Source organism: Sinohyriopsis cumingii, chromosome 6, assembly GCF_028554795.1.
Source record: "Sinohyriopsis cumingii isolate HCF-2022 chromosome 6, ASM2855479v2, whole genome shotgun sequence".
Lineage (NCBI taxonomy): Eukaryota > Metazoa > Mollusca > Bivalvia > Unionida > Unionidae > Sinohyriopsis > Sinohyriopsis cumingii.
Window position 1 is genome coordinate 13,561,541 of NC_142966.1, and position 21,636 is coordinate 13,583,176.

At 42.2% G+C, this 21,636-nt stretch overlaps 1 protein-coding gene across 1 annotated transcript in view; it reads right to left on the minus strand.

Annotated features, from left to right (window-relative positions):
- Window positions 1-817: 817 nt before the first annotated feature.
- Window positions 818-21,636, minus strand: part of LOC149796385 (uncharacterized) — an 83,864-nt gene continuing 63,045 nt past the window's right edge. Inside the window, exon 4 of the mRNA XM_089961063.1 lies at window positions 818-3,516. Coding sequence (XP_089817189.1) covers window positions 3,065-3,516 — 452 coding nt within the window. The 3' untranslated portion in view covers window positions 818-3,064. The remainder of the gene's footprint in view (window positions 3,517-21,636) is intronic.

The window sequence follows — 21,636 nt, forward strand, 5'->3', positions numbered from 1 at the left end:
ATCTGGGCAATAATTGAGAGCACTCCATATCTGATATAATCTGATTGACCTGATTCCAAACATTTATTGGACTTCTGTAGAAACCGAACCATGCAGGTTGTGAATTTCCGATGCAGTTTGCGGCGGAAGGCCTACTTGTTATGTTAGCATTTTATAATTTCAACATTTCAAAAGTAAATTAGTCAGTTTTGGAAGCAGAGCTTTCGGCGAAAATTGTGCTAGATGACTTTATATGTCGGTGGTTTTCCATTTTGACCAGCATCGATTCCGTCTCCGCCATGGTAATCGTTTTATCTTCGATGGCCAGAGAGTAAAGCTTGACAATTGTTCTAAGACTACTTTAGGCTACCACAAGAATTTCCAAGTAGACACGTAATACATCAATCGGATGTTGTTTTAGCATTACATTTCCTATTAGACCCCATAAATATTTCATTAGACCCTATAATACAATCTCATTATCCTTTTGACATTTTTAACATCGTATTTACCCATCAACTCCGTACATTCCCATTTAATGGTACGTTACATATATGCTTAGACCCCATATCGTCAAACAACCATGATAGCGGCTTAATTCTAGTTTCCACTGACCCCATGGTATGCCCTTGTGATACTTATACCGTTGTGCTTAGCTATTAAAATTTAACTAATAATGAAAATTCAGATTTTACCCTTAAAGCTTTAGACTCGTGTAATTTTTTGCCATATATCGACACGTGCCATCATTACGAGCACAATTAGTAACTCAAAAAATGGGCACTCGCTAACAATAATAATTCAATCAAGCGTAGGAAAATTCAAAAATCTATATCGATCTTGACTGACAAAGTTTATTTATAATTCACGACTGTGAACACACTGCAAAAAGCACAAATAAAACAGTCTGATTGTAATCGATTCAGAATTGTATTGAACAAACTACAGAGTTTCTATCAGACATAAAATATTTCAACTGGCATTTATTGATAACCATAATATAAAATGACTCTCTCTCTCTCTCTCTCTCTCTCTCTCTCTCTCTCTCTCTCTCTCTCTCTCCATAAGCGTCAAAAATATGAAGCCACAAAGAATATTCATTAAAAAAGATTCTGCAATCATAACCACTGGGCTATACTACGATGTTCGCTAGCGTATACATTGACAAAAAGGATCATGCATGCAGAGCCCAGAACATTTTGGTGTATCAAACGCTACTAACGGTCGCAATTAATTAAAGAGTATTTGAGAAATTAATGTATTGGAGGAGGGTGGGTCAACCGACAACTACCCTTATAACTATCATTCGTGTCCTAAGTCAGTTGCCATTTTGATCATATATTTAGGCCCAATTGTAACTTTAGCTTTATGAAAGAACAACACTTTAGTACTGAAGAGTTTAGTCTTGAAAAGGTACGTGTGTTTTAGTGGATGTGTGTGTGTGTGTGTGTGTTTCATACAAAATATGTTTAAAAAGGTTTTAATATTCCGGAAAACCAACATGTGGGAGACGGAGGGGACGTGCAAACTTATTAGAAGAATTATAAATATATTTTTTTCTAATACGGAAAGCTAGCAAGACCATGTATTTCCATTTGTTCAATATACTCATTTTTACTGGCGATAGAAATAACATAAATAATAAATTTGTATTTGTTCGGCAGCATTTTTAAATTGTCAGGTATATATATTTGACTCGAAATGAAAATAGGCAAGCCTTCAAAATTGTAAGAAACCCATAAAGTAATATTTTCATTTATGAACTATATAGCTTCCTTTACCTGATTATTACGTGTTTAAAATAAGTATCGAAAACGTTTACCAAAGTCTTTATGTACAACAATAGTGTTAAATACAAAACACGGGTGTTTATTATTTGACCTTTATCAACCCCATTGCACATCGATGCTAATTACGTACAAAGCGTAATGTGCTTGTCTAATTGTTCGTGTGCTTCTCTAATTGGACGTGTGCTTGTCAAATTGGAAGTGTGCTAATCTAATTGGACGTGTGCTTATCCAATTGAAAGTGTGCTTGTCTAAGTGTGCGTGTGCTTGTCTAATTGGAAGTGAGCTTGTCTAATAGGAAGTGCGCTTATCTAACTGGGAATGTGATTGTCTACTTGGACATATGCTTGTCTTATTGGACGTGTGCTTGTCTGATTGGACGTGTGCTTGTCAAGTTCGATGTGTGTTTGTCTAATTAGTCGTGAACTTGTCTAAATGGACGTGTGCTTGTCTAATTAGACGTTTGCCTGTCTAGTTGGACTTGTGCTAGTCTGATTGGACGTATGCTTGTCTAATTGGACGTGTTCTTGTCTAATTGGATGTGTGTTTGTGTAATTGGACGTGTGCTTGTCTGATTGGACGTGTGCTTGTCTAATTGGAAGTGCATATTGATATTATTTACCTACACAGCGTTATGTGCTTGTCTAATTGGACGTGTGTTTGTCTAATTGGACATTTGTGTGTCTAATTGGACCTATGGTTGTCTAATTGAACGTGTGTTTATCTAATTGGAAGTGGACATTGATATTATTTATCTACGTTCTTTTCTAATTGGAATATACATCTTTATAGACGTTCGTCCGTACCTACATTTTATTTGAAATTAATTTCATCAAGCAATGGTTTCACTTTGCATTACCCATCGTCTGATAACACCAATATGAACTAACGAGTGCACAGAAATCATCCTCGAGCATTAGAATTTCCTTCACAAATATTTTATTCTTTAAAATAGCATTCTATTACATGTGTCCTTTAAATAGCATTCTATTACATGTGTCTTTAAATAGCATTCGTTTACATGTGTCCTTTAAATAGCATTATATTACATATGTCCTTTAAATAGCATTATATTACATGTGTCCTTAAAATAGCATTATATTACATGTGTCCTTTAAATAGCATTATATTACATGTGTCCTTTAAATAGCATTATATTACATGTGTCCTTTCAATAGCATTCTGTTACATATGTCCTTTAAATAGCATTATATTACATGTGTCCTTTCAACGAATACGTGCACCTCTTAACTCTTCCACTAATAGTTGAATAGCTTAAGGTCGTTTTGTTCTGCTTTTTAGCTCATGGCTCTCTTTTCACTGCAAAGTCCACAATAGTACTCATAAAAGAGAAAAACAACCAAGATCAAAAGTTGAAAAAGAAATGCATAAGTGAACAATATTTGATAAAAAGTAAACCAGAAAAGTACCGGATGACACCAATTGCTCGGCTCATGCAGTGGCTGGCTAAAATTCGGAATCCAAATAGAAAACAACCAGAAATTTCCAAAACAAAACCACACGATTAGGAAAAAATTCAAAATAATTTTGGTAAATTTTAAAGAACGCGACAAAACTAAATCTTCTACTTCATCGTCGACGTCACTTTCTCCCTCGAAACGCTCGTTGCTGTGAGCATGGTGATTTAGGCAAAGGAGAATTATAATCTTCAGCGTCCCAAAAATACCTCCCACCATCAAGTAAAGTGGTAATTTGTATTCAATAGGGCACTCGTTTCTGTATGTACTGCCTGAAAAAAAGATTTTAACAAATGCAGTCAAAACTGCTTCAAGAGGCAAATTATTCATGTAACAAATAATACTGAGATACGACAGAAATGTCTTTGTCAAAATGTTTAGCATGAAAATATGTAGATAAACGTTATAGCTAATTTAGCTTTGTTCATCACGTCTGGTTGTATAAATTATTATTAAACTACGAACCGATTTGTATGCTACGATAATCAATGACCATTGGTTATGAACTTGCATAAAATTATTCAATAGTTTTTTGTGTGCTAAAGATCTCTAATATCATGTAATGACGTCATACAAATATAGCGGTGTAGCATTCAAGGCAACGAAATGTAATTCTGCTCATACTGCCCGTATCTCATTGATGTGTAATTAAACCAAACCATGCCCGTTACAGCAAATAGCCTAAGTAGTGGTATGTAACTACTGTGGTCAAGTGGGATTTTCAATAGAAGAAAGTACGAGAGGCACTTGGGGGCTCATACGGGAAATCCTATGTTAAATCGGTAAATAGGCTTGACATGGGAATGGCACTTGTGGGTCAAAAGTGTTTATAGGGTCTACAATATCTATAGGATCAAAAGTGTGGATGTGGTCAGCATAAACAGAGACAATATTTATACAACACAAGGACAAACAAATATTTTGGCAATATTAAAAGAGTATATATTTTCTAATCAAATGAGTGGCCCTGAAAGGGGCTGCTTGGTTTCTTCTACGTTCACTCTGCCCTCGGTTTTTGCAGCATATTCATCTTTATTTCCTCGAGAATCCAGTCTGGATGCCCATTCCTCATAAACTTGTCCTGTACCTTTTTCCAGTTTTCATTCATTCTCTTGAAGTGTCACTATCACGCAAAGCAGGTATATTAAGTACTTATAGATAAACCACTAAATCCTTACATACAGACACACAATGGAAAAGGAAAAGACATTTTTTAGTTAGGAAAAACAGACAAAACATATAAAACATTAACACACAAACTTACAAACACAAACACTCAAATCGAGCAGTATTTCTCTTTTATAGATATGTTCGCTCTGAAAAGAGCCGTATTTTTCTCCAGTGCACTTGGTTAATACCATCAACTCCCAGGCCTAACAACACAGACACACACATACACACACACACACACACACACACACACACACACACACACACACAGAGCCACGACGCAAGTCATTCTCCCATAGAATGGTGAAATTGGGGAGTGCAGTGAAGGGGGAGGGGCTGGAGGGCTTCAGAGCCCCAATCATGTGTTTTAGGGACAGTAGTTAAGTGGGGCACATTAGGGACAATGGGACTTAGCATTAAAAAGACCCCTGGGTCAGATTAGGGACAATGGAAATTTAACATGGAGAGAAATCGTGGGTCACTTTAGGGACAATGGGAATTTAACATAGAGTTTGGGTCTGTCTAGGGACAAGGGAAATTAACATGGGGAATAGAGTTTGGGCTTTTGGGATTTTTTTTTTTTTTTTTTAAATTTTTTAAAATTTAAATTTAAATTTAAATTTAAATTTTAAAAAAAGGGGTAGGCAATGGAAAGGCTATCTCTTTTCGAGAAATATGGCTGGCCCTGAAAAGGGCCTTTGGGTTTATGTTAATGTATTCATTAACATAAATGGTACCGCATTGGTCTTCTTCTTGTCCTTAGGCTACGTCTCACTGTTGGTCCGTAAATCAGCACTCTTTTCAGGCATCCTTGTCTTTCTACGTAGATCCTACGTATCCACAGGCTGGTGTTTGTCCTGTGGACAACGGTCCACTTGGATCGGACATACATGGGTATGTCCGTCCGGAACATCATGGAAGACACAAGCGTAGAAGATTGCACATCGGTCCACATCTTGAAGCGACGAGAACAAGTGAATCAATGCACTGAACTGCGCTTATTTATAGGTAGAGGCAGGATTGAAACGGATTGAGTTCATTCACCAATCCAAACACGCGTTACAAAATTCAGTCAGCCCGCATCCAATCCGAAGAGAGTAGTCTGTGACGTCAGTTGGTCTATATAGATTCGCTAGCGCTTGTGAGCAGTCAATCTATGCGACAGTGATTCAACATGACGGAAACTCAGAAAACGATCCATTGGGGTGCACCAGCAGGGGAGACTGCCCAAGGGAACCCGGACTTACTTTCAGAAGAGATACATTGGGATTTTGTGGATTTTCTTACCTCGCAAGAATTTGTTCCGGAACCTTCGTTACCTTCTTCATTACCGCAAGTGGAGAATTTTAGACAGAGACAGAAAGAAGAATTGGAGAAATTTATGCAACGACAAAAGGAAGCGGAACAAGCTTTTCTCCTACAGCAACAGCAACAGCAACAAGAAGAGGTAAGAAAAAAACAACAGCAACAACAGCAAGAAGAAGAAGCAGCAAAGAAACAAGAGGGTGAAAATCAAACGGCTACGGTACTGTTGGACATTTTAGCGGAGTTAAGAAGTCTGAAACAAATGTATCAGACTTCTTTATCACGACCGAAGAGAATACGACCTTCCCGAGCTAAACACGCCAACCCTGTGACTAAGCCTGTCGTACCACCCTTAGTGATTTCAACCCAATCATCAGAAGTAGGCCTTGGCCGTGGCAAAGGCTTAAGGCAGTTAAAGTTGATTGGTTAAACTCACCCCTACACCAAAATAAAAAGGCCCTTTTCAGGGCCACCCACATTTCTCGAAAAGAAATACAATTTCAATTTGCCAATAACTCAAAAATAAACCCCACCCATTTTACCCTTATAGTACGTGTCTGTGTATGAGTGCGTGAGTGTAGCTTCTTATTTTAAAATCAAAACTCAAAGACACTTACCTTATATCATTCATGTATTCTTTTATCCATTTTTTACAAACCAATTCACAGCACAACACTTTAATTAAAAGTTCATTGACTTCTTCTTTCTCCTTGTTTAGTCTCTCTGTTTTTTGAATTTCTTCACCGTTTTTTCCTCATTTTCTTCCCTTCTTCTTTTCTTCTCCTGTTTCTTTGCTTCTTTTAAATAGAATTGTCTTCTTTCTTCCTCTGAAGAATCCCTCTCTTCTTTCGAAGAATCCCTCTCTTCTTCCGAAGAATCCCTCTCTTCTTCTGAAGAATCCTTCTTTTCTTCTGACTCCTCTTGTTTCTTTTTTGGGCAATCTGGAGACCAATGTCCTTTTTCTTTACAATAATAACAGGTATCTTGACTTTTGTCTTTTTTAGCCCCTGTTTTTTTTTCTTTTTTGACGGTCTGGACACTCTGAAGACCAATGCCCTTTCTTCTGACAGATATAGCAAGTATCCTGACTCTTATCTCGAAAGGAAGGAGAATAGTCCGTCGGCTGGTCTGAAGAGAATTTTCTAATGACCCCTCGCAAAGCTCTGACGAAACGTTCCATCTGGGTAGTCTCTTCCATCATTCTCCTCGGTTTGAGAGTGAAATGAATAGTGAAAGGACAAGACACAAACTTTTTATATACGCTGGTTTGCCATGACTATAAATTAGTCTATGGTGTTTGAACTTGAGTCATTTGACGTTTTGCACTCAAGATGAAACGATCCCATTCATTCGAGAAGAAAGAAGAAGAAGAAAGTAAGAGGCAGAAACGTGATCTATCGCCTCGTACCAGGGCCGAAATCTTGGCACAAATTCATGCCAGTGATTTTGAAGAGGACATGAGTGAACCAGAATCCGAACCCTCTAAACCAAGTTCACCACCCTTAGTCAACCCTGAAAAGTACTATTCCATTCGAGAGACGGAAAAGCGCTCCTCTAGAAAATTTAGAACCACGGCTTACACCTACACGGTGAAGTTTAAAGATTTCAAGGCCGACGTACCCTTGGAGAAAGCAGAAGGGTTTATCACCGAGATGTGGGATTCTTTGCTCACCGCACTCAAGCGACAATGTCAACCCAAAGAAGACGATCGCTTGACACTATCCATAGATCACGACGGTTTGAAATCCCCTGTTTGGATCGAGTTTAGCAGACCCGCAGAACTAACCCCTTCCAAAGTCATGGACAAGATTCAACACGTACAACAATCTAATGACCAGTTTGACATCACCGATGGTAAAGCCACACTGAAAATGGCTCACGTCTCTCTTCCTCAAGGGACAGGACGCAAAAAGGTCCTACTGGTGAACGACCTTCGCAACACCAAAAAGAGTCTCGTCCGAATTAACAACCCTCAAGACCAGATGTGCTTAGCCCGTGCCATCGTGGTGGGACGAACCTATGCCAACAAGAACGACACGGTAGAATGGAAAAGAACCTGGGAGAACATTCGAAAATCGAACCGAACCAAACAACGAAACGAAGCAGAACTCCTGTTGCAACAAGCTGGCCTGTCCAAAGACACACCCTGTGGCATTCCTGAGATGCAAAAATTGCAAGATGCCCTAGCTCCACGCTACACCTTGAAAGTGCACCCTCAAGAAATGCGCGGGTCACTGTTGTTTCGAGGCCAGGATTTTAAGGACGGAAAATACATTCACCTTTATTATCACGATGACCATTTCGATACCATTACCAGTATCACCGGATTCCTGGGATACAGTTATTATTGTGAGAAATGTGATTATGGTTATAACAATCGAGAGCAACACAAGAATTGTGGATTGAAATGCCCAGGATGTTTGGCCTCTCCACCCTGTCTGAGCAAAGAACCAGTGCCTTGTTCGACTTGTCTGCGCACGTTTGTCAGCCCTGCCTGTTACCAGCAACATTTGAAAACACAAGGTTCACAGAAGAAATGTGCTTGTCAACTCCTGAGATTGTGCCCTACGTGTGGACAAGCCATACTTACCAACAATGCCAAGGCACACGTATGTTGAGGAAAGAAAAAATGTCACATTTGTCACCACATCGTGGACTTGGAACACGAATGTTACGTGCAAAAATACCAACCCCCACCAGAGAAAGAGGACGGTCACAAGAAGAAAGGCAATTTCATCTTTTTCGATTTCGAATGCATGCAAGAGACTGGCATTCACATTCCTAATTTCTGCGTGGCTCATCGAGCGTGCGAGAAGTGCATTCAAGAACCTATCTTCAGTCATTGCCCTCACTGCAGCAAGATTCCTGGAGGGCGTGAAAAAATCTTTCGGGGACCGAACACGTTAGCCGATTTTGCCCAATGGGTCTTAAACCCCATCGACAAGACGTGGAGCCAAGAGGACATCGAACGTTACGGAGATTGTCATCGTCATGCCACGGTGATGGCTCACAATTTCTCCGGATACGATGGACAGTTTCTTTTGAGGTACTATACGGAACATGGCACCGAACGTCCTAAAGTGATTTTGAACGGAGCCAAAATCATTTTCATGCAAGTGGGACAAGTGCAGTTTAAAGATTCGATGAGTTACTTGGCCATGCCTTTGAGTCGAATGCCTAAAACGTTTGGAATGACAGAAATGGCTAAAGGGTACTTTCCACACTTTTTCAATACGGAAGCCAATCAACACGCCGTTCTACCCCATTTGCCTGAGGCTCACTATTACGACCCCGACAACATGCGTACCGAACAACGAGAAGCGTTCTACGCTTGGTACCAGGCTCATGCCTCTGACCCCTTCGACTTTCAGGAAGAAATGTTAAAGTATTGTCGTTCCGACGTGGACACTTTACGACGTTGCTGTGGAAACTTTCTAGAACTGTTCATGGAACACGGAGGGGTCGATCCTTTGAAAGAAGCTTGCACCATTGCCAAAGCGTGTTCCTTAGTGTACCGCCAACGATTCATGCCTGAAAACACCGTGGCTGTCATCAGTCCTCAAACGACCCACTATGTCAAGCGTCAATACTCGGTCAAAGCCCTACGTTGGTTACATTACTTGTGCGACAAGGAAGACAAATGGATTCAGCATGCCCGCAACGGAGGAGGCGAAAAGACCATCGGAACGTATTCGGTAGATGGCTGGGACTTAGAAAACCCCAAGATCGTGTACGAGTTTAACGGTTGCTTATTTCACGGATGTCCCGTCTGTTACCCTGACCGTGACACTAAAAATCAGTTTTTGCAACGAACCATGGAAGACTTGTACCAGGACACTTGTCAGCGACGCCTAAAGTTAGAACAGCAAGGATACCAAGTGGTGGAAATGTGGGAACACGAGTACGATCACCGTTTGAAAACCGATCCCGAGTTTAAACGTCTCGTGGAAAGTTACCAGTTCATGGACCCGCTGAACTCGAGGGATAGTTTGTACGGAGGAAGGACCAATGCCACCTGTTTGCTGTACCAAGCCGACGAAGAGAAAGGAGAAGAAATCAAATATTTGGACGTGTGTTCGCTGTATCCCTACGTGTGCAAATATTGTCGCTTTCCTGTAGGGCACCCGCAATTGTTCACGGAACACATCGACCTGAAAAACATTCGACAATACGAAGGCTTGATCAAGTGTAAAGTTTTGCCTCCCACGAACCTATACCATCCCGTCTTACCTCACCATTGTCAAGGCAAACTGATGTTTCCCTTGTGCCGTACTTGTGCGGAAACGTGCAACCAGGACCAACCTTGCCATCACAGCCAGGAAGAACGTGCCTTGACGGGAACCTGGGTCAGCGTGGAATTGTTCAAAGCTCTGGACATGGGATACCAACTGTTAGAAGTGTACGAAATTTGCCACTTTCCCAAGACACAACAGTACCACAAGGGTGACCCTACTCAGAAAGGCATTTTCGCCGACTACGTGGATGCCTTTTTGAAACTGAAACAAGAAGCCAGCGGCTATCCTTCCTGGTGTCACACTCCCGAAGACCAAATACAATTCAAAGAGAAATACTACGCACAAGAAGGCATCTCTTTAGACCACATCGAAAAAAACGAAGGCAGGCGATCGTTTGCCAAAGTGATGTTAAATTGCTTGTGGGGTAAAATGGCACAACGCCCGTGTTTACCCAAGACGGAATATTTGACAGAACCTTCCCGCTACTTCCAGATGATTCACGACAAAACCAAATACATGAAACACGTGGACGTCGTTCGAGAGGATTTGATCTTGGTCAATTACGAAGAAGATCTGGACTTTGTACAAGACGACCCTTTTGGAAATGTCATCATTGCGGCTTACGTGACAGCTCATGCTCGCTTAAAATTGTACGAAGCTTTAGAACTGTTAGAAGAACGCGTCCTGTACTTTGACACGGACAGTTGCATTTACATCCATCACCCGATTCAACAGCACCCTAACATCGAAGGAGACCGTTTAGGAGCCTGGACAGACGAGCATCCCGACGACAAGATTCTAAGTTTCGTCAGTGGTGGCCCCAAAAATTACGGCTACGAATACCGGGACAAACAAGGAGAAGTGCACACGACGTGCAAAGTGAAAGGGCTGACTCTGAATCATCGTACCAGTCGAGTGGTCAACTTTGGGGTATTGAAAGAAGCCTTGCAATCGGGAGAGGATGGAAACTTTAAAGTGACCACCTATCAACCGAACAAGATTGTACGTTTACCCACTCACCACATCGTCTTTCGACCCTTGGAAAAAGTCTATCAAATTGTATACCAGAAGCGAGTGCGACTTCCCAATCACTTCACCTTACCGTACGGTCACGTCGGTATTGGTCTGTATATGAAAAGGAACCCTAGGCAAGATCGATAGTTCATTGTTCATTGAAGTAACTTACCATGTCGTTGACGAAGAAGAAACCAGATTGGTTAGGAGTCAAATGTTGGACATCACCGAGACCAGGGTTTTGAGGCTTGGACACAAGAGGTGGGCCAGTATGCACGAGAGTTATTCAAGGAAAAAAGTTACTTTTCAACCTGTGTTAGTGACGGTGCCAGAAGAACCCGTCACCCAGGACAGGACTGTCGTGGACAGGCCTGAAAGACCCTTTCGGGAGGACACTTGTGTGACCTTACCCCTACTATAGAACTGGTTAGAACTTTACCCAAAACATGTTGTACAGACACTTGTGTTTATTCCACGTTCATGGTTATCATGTGCCTTTTATTCTTGTACTTAAGCCTTTGGCTTTTATGCATTTTTGTCTTTCGTATTCATGTTTGAAACATTCAATAAACGTGTTCTGAAAAAGTATATAAACTCTTGTCTTGTTTGTTTTTCGTGTCACAAGTGACATTTCTCACACCATGGCTACCTCTGCTGTCTCTGCTCCCTCTTCCTCTACTGTCAAAGTCATCGACGAACACTTAGATCGTGCCAGTTGGGAGGCTTTGTATCTTCGCCATCCCTTTAACATGCTCATTGCTGGACCTAGCGGTTCAGGCAAAACCGAATTCGTCAAACGTTTGATCGAACATAAACATCATTTGATCGATCGACCCCCTCAACGAATCGTGTGGTGTTACAAAGAGTGGCAATCGGCGTACAGCCTCTTGCGAGAAAGTCAAGGCGATTGCATCGTGTTTGTGGAAGGCATTCCTAAAGAAGACGACGGCATCGTCTCTGACTCCCGTCTAACCCATTTGGTCATTTTCGACGACATGTTAGGAGAAGACGAAGAAGAAATTAAACTGTGGTTCACGCGCAAAGGGCATCACCGTAATTCCAGTGTCGTTTACATCACCCAAAATTTGTTTCAACAAAGTAAAGCCCATCGCACCATCAGTCTCAATGCGCATTACGTGGTCTTGTTTAAAAGCCCTCGAGATAAATCGCAAGTGCAAGTCTTAGCCAAACAGTTAGGAACGCCTTGGCTGACTCAGGCGTACGACGATGCCACTCAAACTCCACACGCCTATTTACTCGTCGATTTGAAACCTACGACTCCCGAGGATTTGCGATTTCGTACCCACTTGTTTCACCACTGGTGCCAAGACGGAGGGCCTGTCCTGTACACGTCTCCGTCCTCGACTTCATTTCACTCCCCATAAAAAAATCTATAAAAACCTCAGACCCTTTTTCGTCTGTCTCACTCTCAGTGCGAACATGACGTCCCTTCAGTCGCATCTTCCCGTCAAATTGATTCGTGCCTTGTATGGCATCAGTCGAGAAAAAGATCCACAAACACGAGCTCGTGTCTTAGAAGCTAGTCTCAAAGAAGTCTTACGATGGTTCACGGTGACGGCACGTCAATTACTCCAAGGAATCATTCAGATTCCTCATCAAACCAAACGCTTTTTCGATCGAAACAAAGTCGCTTTGGTCCAAATGGCCGATCCCCGCATCGACACTCAAACCAAAAAACAAATCATTTTGAAACCTGGAGGGAGCGGTACTCTAGGAGGGGTCATCATTCGCTCACTCTTAAGATGGGATCCTAATGCCCCCAAAGTAATACCCAAGACAAAAGTCCAACGAATCCCCAAGAAGAAAAAGACCAGGTCCCCAAGGAGAACTTCTCCAGTGGCAGGACCCTCCTCTGACCAGACACCACCACCACCCCGGAAAAAGAAAAGAAGCCTCCAGAAAAAGAAAAGTCCACAGAAACTAGCCGCAAGAGAGGCACTTCGGCCAAGACGCAACCTTACACTCGCAAACCACGACCTGCCACGGCAGTGACTGCGTCTCCGGCAGCTTCACGTTTGTCCACTTCTCCGTTAATGACACCCAGAACTGAAGAGTACTTGGAGACGTTGATCACACCAAGAACTTCTCCGTTGATGACCCCCAAAAGAACTTCCCCAGTGGCAGGACCTTCCAATTTAGTGGCAGTGGCTGCTGCTCACAAAGTACCTTCTCCCAAAATCAAAGTTCAAGAAAGATCGGGCATGTTACAAAGTTTACTGGATTTGTCCAAGCAAGAACTGGCTCGATTTAGTCCGTTACGTACCCCTGCACGACGTGTCATGCCTGTCCTCAAACTAATACGACGTCAAGACAATCAGTGGCGACGCGTTCCAGTATAAAAAAGGCCTGTGACCAAGTCGGGTATCAGTGTTTTTTGGTGCTCCTGAAGACTCAAAGATGTCACCCTCCAGAAAACCCCAAGGAAAGAAAAGGAAAGGACTGCCACCACGTTTAGCCAAACATAGGGACATGTTATCTGTCCCGTCCAAAGCTTCTCCACCCCTACGAAAAAAACTCATTCAAACAGCCTCCAAAGAGGTCATCGATACCGTGTGCGAATGTTGTTTGAACGTTTTGAAAGGCACGATCCCTTTGTCCAAACACCAGAAACAATGCTTAGGCAAACATCGTCACGTTCTTCGCCAAATGGTTCAAAAGAAAATTCCCATTCGTCAAAAAAAGAAGATGTTAGTGCCACGTGGAGGTATTTTACCTCTCTTGTTAGGCCCCATACTGAAAGGAGTCTTGGGAACCATGTTGGGAGGACTGGTGGGAGCAAGATAAAAAGGCCTCGGAAGTTCCAAGATCTCAGAATCGACCCCTGACAACCCCATGGAAGGACGAAAACTAGCTTTAGTGCCTTATAAACGATGGATGGAATACCATCGGTGGCAAGAACAACACACCCCGCATTTACCTCCCAATCCCTATTTGAGCGAGATGTCCCAGTTACAACACGAATTGCAGTCCTTGATGGATCGCCAAGATTTGTCCGAAACAGAAAAATCACAAAAGTACGGTCAACTCTTGCAACGACTGCAACTCTTTCACCAGAAAGCTTCAGACGAAACAGCTCTACCCACTCTGAAAGATTTTAAGACCTTGATGAAAAGTCCAGCACCAGTACCAGTACCAGTACCAGTACCACCAGTACCCGTGACCAAGACAGAAAAAGGAGAAGAGGAAGGGTTTCAAACTCCACCAGAAAAAGTACGCAAGTTAACAACACCACCTACCTCCAGAATTGGATGGATTAAAAAGATGATGGCCACCCCTTCTTCCTCACAAGAGAAAAAGAAAGTGAAGACAGAAGTGAAGACAGAAGTGAAACAAGAACCGATATCCCCCGCTCAGACATCCTTCTCCTCTTCGACACCTATTGCTGGCCGCACACGCAAAGCATTGCAATCCAAGAAAGTACCCCAAGAGAAAAAGAGTAGCATCCTCCAAGAGTGGGTGTCTTATTAACACACCAACCAACACAAAAAAAATGGAAAAAGTCTTAGCCAGCATTTACTACGATCCCTCCCATCCTGCAGGTTACGCAGGAGTTCAAAAATTGTATCGTGCTGCCAAAACGCGACTGAAAAGTCTCCGTTTACCTCAAGTGCAACGATGGTTACAAGAACAAGCTACCTACACTTTACACAAACCCATTCGACGCAAGTTTGCCAGAAGTCGCACCCGAGTGGAAGGCATCGATCATCAATGGCAAGCCGATTTAGCCGATGTCTCTCATTTGGTCAGCTACAATCGTGGCTACAAATATTTGTTTTGTGTCATCGACGTCTTTTCCAAATTTGCTTGGGTCGTACCCTTGACTTCCAAATCGAGCAGCGAGTTAGTGCGAGCCCTGCAACGGGTGTTGAAACAAAGCGGTCGTCACCCTCTTCGATGGCAAACGGACAAAGGCACCGAATTTCTGAACCAAGCTTTCCAAAAAGAATTAAAGAAACGTGACATTCATTTTTTTACCACCGAGAATCCCGAAACCAAAGCCAGCATCGTGGAACGTTTTCAACGCACTTTGAAAGAACGCATGTGGAAATATTTTACGCATCACCACACTCTGAAGTACATCGACATCTTACCGCACCTGGTGCAAGCGTACAACCAATCTTACCATCGAAGCATCGGACGTGCCCCGCAAGACGTGACTCCCGACAACGAAGTGTTGGTGTTTGAGCGCCTGTTTGGTACGTCCCCGACGAGGGCTGTCCCCAAGAAAAGTGGAGTGTTGGCCATAGGAGATTGGGTGCGCATTGGCAAAACCAAACGCACTTTCGACAAAGGTTACCTACCTAACTGGACGACCGAATTGTTTCGCGTCACTGGACGAGTGCATGGCCGTCATCCTGCCGTCTATAAATTGGAAGACATGAACGGAGAAGTGCTCAAAGGAACGTTTTATTTGCCCGAGTTACAACGTGTCACCAAAAAAGAAGACGACGTGTACGACATCGAAAGCATTCTCGAACGCAGAACCCGTAAAGTGGGCAAACGACGTATCAAAGAAGTCAAAGTACGTTGGAAAGGATATCCACCCAGTTTTGATTCTTGGATCGACGCTTCGCAAGTCATCGACTATAAAAAGAAGTGACCATCATGCCCTTTCACACAGCAGACGCAGCTACGTCGACCACTCCTCCTTCACCTAGTTCTTCTGTGCAAGATTTACAAAAACAACCCTTGTGGGTGTGGTGTGGAGAACGTGTGCCTAAAACGCAAATCGTCTTTTTCTGCCAAATCTTCGTGGTGTATTGTGTCATCGGGGCAGCCATCGCCAATTTGAGTTTGCAACAAAGAGACAAACAATTGTGGACCATTTTATTGAGCAGTTGCATCGGTTACCTGCTTCCTAATCCCTCCCTGAAATTCACCTCGAACGGGAACCCCGGGAACCTTGTGTCCAGTGCCAGTGCCAGTCACCACTTCCATCACAACCAGAACCCCATTTTAGACGGAGACACGCCTCTGACGTCCAGTAACCCCTCGGACAGCCACAGAACTCTGGAATTATGAGTCACCGAAACCAATTTTACTTAACCTTACCCAGTGACAGTTCCATGGAGGTGTTTCCCAAGAACACGTTGTGCTGTTACACGGCCAAATTACCTCAAGCCATCCAGTTAGATCACGAAGCCTATTGGGAAGTGGCTTTAGTAGAAATCATTCACCCGACCCAAGTCCTCAATGTCCTTCCCAATCAAAATTTTTTGATGTGGAAGTTCATGACGAGCAAATGCAACGCAACAGTGGATGGATAGCAATGTCAAATATGACAAGAAAACCCGTACACAAAAGTACACCACCTATCACTTGTTCATTCCCCCAGGCTATTATTTTAGTGGTCAACATTTGGTCAGCACCATAACCTCCAGGTTTAATGTCGTGTTTCTGAAAGCTTTGGAGCATGTCAACAAAAATGTCACCATGGAGTACCACAAAGCAGCTCGTCGCTTCTTGATGAAATTTGAACGGAGCAAAATCCTGTCCATTTTATTTTGTCCTGAATTGTTTGACATGTTGGGCGGAGACATGGACATGAGAAAGACCATGATCAAGAAAAACGAATTACCCATCGTTTACGACAACGAGTCTTTTAGCAAGTTATTTCGTGCCCCGGTAGAACTGAACCAAGGACTGAATTTGATGTTCGTGTATTCCGATGTGGTGGAGTACAACGTGGTGGGACACACCTCCGTACCGTTACTGCGTGTCATTCCTTTCAAAGTGGATTCTGCCACGAACACTGACGAGGAAGGTGGAAACACTTACCACGTCCACCGCGAATTTGTCCATCCTCACTATTTGCCTGTCAGTAAGTCGTATTTGGACACGGTCAACATTGCTATAAAAGGAGATCTGGGACAAAATATTCCATTCACCAAAGGAAAAGTCACGGTGAAACTCCATTTTCGAAAACGGTTCTCTCACGACTCTTAAGTCATGTATCCAGTGTACCGAGGGTTTGCTCGACAGCGAGGACACGGCTTAGGAGATATGTTAAAATCGGCCTTTCGTTCGGTGGCCCCGGTGTTGAAACCGATGGTGACACGCGGATTGCACGCCTTGAAAGATGCGGCACTGACGCAAGGCAAAGAATTTCTCCAAAATGTCATCATCGACAAACAAAACCCTAAAGAAGCCTTCATGAGGGCAAGCAAAAATGTCTTGCTGCAAACGGGCAAAGACATTTTAGGCCAACGAGAAACACCTATAAATGCCCTGCACGCTACCGAGTCAGGCATTCAGCAAGGACAAGGCAGAAAGAGACGACGAAGAAAACACCCTTTCACCAGACTTCACGCGAGAAAGGCCAAGAAAAGAAGAACCGTTCGAGACTTAGACGTTTTCGATTATTGAGAAAAGAGACAAAAAAATGATGCACCGAGAATCTTGCGCTTGTTCCAAGACGGAACTGGATCTGTTTGCCATGCCCCCCACGATGATGACGATGCAAGAATCCCAGTGGGTGGAATTTCACCCCGTCTCCTCACTGACCGATTCCGCTCCCATCGAGTTTGAAATCAAAGGACAGCCCGAAGATTACATCGATCTGAATAGCAGTTACTTGTACCTGAAAGTCAAAATTCTAGATAAGACTGGAGGTGCTATAGACGATGAAGCAGTAGCTCCCGTCAACAATTTCATGCATTCCTTGTTCAGTGGAGTGGACTTGTATTTGAATAACAAACTGGTCAGTAGCAGCATGGATACTTACCCTTATCGTGCCTACCTGGAAAATCTCTTGACGTACGGAATAGATGCCAAGAACACTCATCTCAATGCCTGTGTGGTATGGGAAGCTGACGAACCTACCAAGTTTGAAATATTGGAAACTGATGAAAAGAAAGACAACAATGATGGATTTGTAGAACGAAGAAAGAGAATCACGGGAGCCGACACAAGTTTAGAACTGATGGATCGTTTGCATTTGGACATGTGGTTGCAAGAAAAGTATTTGCTGAACGGGGTGGATGTCCGCCTGAGACTGAATCGTAGCAGTGCCGCTTTCCATTTGATGGCTGATAGTGACGGTTACAAAACCAAAATCCTAGAAGCCAGACTCTACGTACGCCGTGTGGAAGTGTTACCTAAAGTGGGAAACGACATCAGTCAGACGTTGAGCAGAACGACCGCCAAGTATCCCATACGACGCGTGGAAGTGAAAACCTTCACCATTCCTAAGGGACAGCGATCCATGATCGAAGATCATCTGTTCCAAGGACAGTTACCCAAACGTTTGATCGTTGGTATCGTCGAGAATACAGCCTTCAACGGAGCTGCCGAAAAAAATCCTTTCTACTTTCAACACTTTGGCGTGTCCAAAATCGAAGTCAGTCGCGATGGCAAGACCTTGTGTACCCGACCTTTCGAACCTGACTTTAAAAAGAAGAATTACTTGAGATCGTACTTGTCCTTGTACGAAGCCACCGGACAGTTAGGAACCAATACCAGTCACGGTATTACGTACGAGGATTATGCAGGAGGCTACGCTTTGTGGGCTTTCGATTTCACTCCAGACCAAGGCAGCGACGAGGGACATTTCCACCCTATAAAATCCGGCCAGATTCGTGTGGAAATTCAGTTTAAAGACCGAGACCCTGATGAAACGGTGAACGTCATCCTGTATGCAGAATTCGATAATACCATAGAAATCAACAGTTTGAGAGAAGTCATCCTAGATTACTAGAAACCATGGAAGACTGTTATCCCTCTTTACCTAGTGGAGAAACTTTTAGTGTTGCATTGTTGTTAAAAAATGTTAGAGTTGTTGCTGTTTAGTGTTAAGTGATTTTTGAATAAAAAATGTTGTGCTTTGAAAAAATTGTTTGATGATATATTGTTGGATTATTGTTAAAAATGTTAGAGTTGTTGTTTAGTGTTAAGTGATTTTTGAATAAAAAATGTTGTGTTTTGAAAAAAATGCCTTTGTCTTTTGTTTAGCTATAAGAATGTTGGATTGATGCTCTTTCATTTCTTACTATCCCTCTCATGACACTCACTAAACGTTGCGACTAAAAAACCGTGTGGGGGATGTTTTCCTTCACGTCCGCGCTTTGACTTTAAGAACCGGGTTGTTTCCAGTCTAACCATCCATTGTCGACTCATCCTCCTAAGAAGATGTGCTCCAAACTAGCTAAACTCAACGAAGCCTACGTGAATTTGCATAGGGTCAGACACAGTCTGATACCGAAGCCAGAAGAAATAGAGAATGTGAGAATGTTAAAAATCACTGAAGACCTGATAGAAGAGCCCTTCAGAGAAGAAATGAACAGGGAAAAAGAAGAATGGACAGAGAAGTACAGACTTCAGAGACAGCAGCAACAACAACAACAAGAGCAGCAGCAGCAACCTGAAGCTGACAGAGGCTTTGTCGATTGTCGTATCGACACCAAAGAGTTCTTCTTCTCTTTCCGAAGAAGCAGACCTATCGCCAGAAAGTCTATCCTCAGAGGACATCGCATTCTTAGAAACTAAAAAGAATGCCATAGCAAACAAAAAAAAACAGCCCTTTTCAGGGCTACCCAATACTCTAGAAAAGAAATAACAATAGATTTGCCAATGTGTGTAGGTAGAGTAGTGTGAAAATAAACACTAACTCTTTTTTTAAAAAAATGTGAGGGTATGTGTTTGTGTGTTTGTGTTTGTAAGTGGTTAAGTAAGTTGGTATGGATAGTAGATTAAAATGACGTCTTTTTTTTCTTTTTTTTTTTGGTGTTTGAGGTGTAAATTTGGGGTTAGATTGGATTGCTTTGCGTATGTGGATAGTCTATTGAAGTGATTTATAAAAAATTTTAAAATAGTGATGGGTAGCATAAAAAGTGAGTGAGTGTTTCTTTTAGGTCCACGCGTTGTTGTTTTTTGGTCATGATGTAGGTAAGATCAATTTTATGTTTTTTGGGGATGTTTTCCTTCACGTCCGCGCTTTCACTATAAATTGAAACTCGTTCGGCAGTCCAGCTACCCTTGTTGATTGATCAACACCAAAAATGAACACGAGACTGGAGAAACTGTTGGAACTTCATGTGCATCTGGAATATGCCAGGCGCATATTAAATGAACTGGCCGCGGAAGCCATTGTGGAGGAGGGAAGGATAAGAGAGGAGGAGGAAAGAAGAAACAAAGAAGAGGAGGAGAGAAGATATAAAGAAGAAGAGGAAAGAAGATACAAAGAGGAAGAGAGAAGATAAAAAGAAGAGGAGGAGGAGGAAAAGGAGAGAAGAAGAAGAAATTTCAGAATCCCAGAGAGCGAAAATTGGGATTCTGAAGCGACATATCCTGCCTCTGCTCTCTCCCCCAAAAAGGTACAAAGTAACTGGGGGACAAGATGTGTATGCGGCGCCAGGCCTGGAAGGTGCCACCATTAACCAGGTGTCCATGAAGTTCCAAACAAAAAAACAGCCCTTTTCAGGGCTACCCAATACTCTAGAAAAGAAATAACGATCGATTTGCCAATGTGTGTAGGTAGAGTAGTGTGATTATAAACACTAACTCTTTTTTAAGATAGTGTGAGGATATGTGTTTGTGTGTTGGTGCTTGTAAGAGCTAAGGTATGTTTGTGGGAATAGTAGATCATGGGTTTCTTTATTGTTTCTTAGCGTAGGTGAAGAGTATAGTTAGGGTTCTGTAAGCGCTCACGTACGATTGTGTGGATAGTAGATTATGGATTAGTTTATTGTTCTTAGCGTATGTGGAGAGTATAGTTTGGGTTTTGTAACCGCTCACGTAAGATTGTGTGGATAGTAGATTATGGATTTTGTTTATTGTTTCTTAGCGTATGTGGAGAGTATAGTTTGGGTTTTTATTATATGAAATGAGAAAGTATAGTTTGGGTTTTATTATATGAAATGAAAAAGTAGGGGGATGTTTTCCTTCACGTCCGCGCTTTTCGTATAAGAACCCACAGTATTCGTCGTTCAAACCATTCTGCAAAGAATAAAAAAAGAAGATGGCTTCTAACCAAATGGACAAAATGGAAAAATTGCAAAACGTCCTCGACAATTTAGGAATGATAGAGCAAATGTTGGTTAACCTAAATGAGGATCACTATTCTTATAGTCCCCATCGAGTGAAGATGGAGATAAACAATTTACGAAAAATGAAGGTAATCATCAGTGATCTGTTGAAAGAAATAAAGGAGGAGAAGGAGGATGAAGAGGAAAGGATAAGGATGAGAGCATGGAATGAAAAAATTGAAAAAGAAGAAGAAAATGAAAAGAGGAAGAAAGAAGAGGAGGAAGAGAAGAAGAAAGAAGAGCAGGAGAAAAAAAAGAAAGAAAAGAAGAGAAAGAGTGTTGGAGATAAAATAAGAACTTGGTGGAGAAAAAGAAGAAACTAGAAGAAGAAGAAGAAAACCCAAAGGCCCTTTTCAGGGCCAGCCATATTTCTCGAAAAGAGATAGCCTTTCCATTGCCTACCCCTTTTTTTAAAATTTAAATTTAAATTTAAATTTAAATTTAAAAAAATTTAAAAAAAAAAAAAAAAAATCCCAAAAGCCCAAACTCTATTCCCCATGTTAATTTCCCTTGTCCCTAGACAGACCCAAACTCTATGTTAAATTCCCATTGTCCCTAAAGTGACCCACGATTTCTCTCCATGTTAAATTTCCATGTCCCTAATCTGACCCAGGGGTCTTTTTAA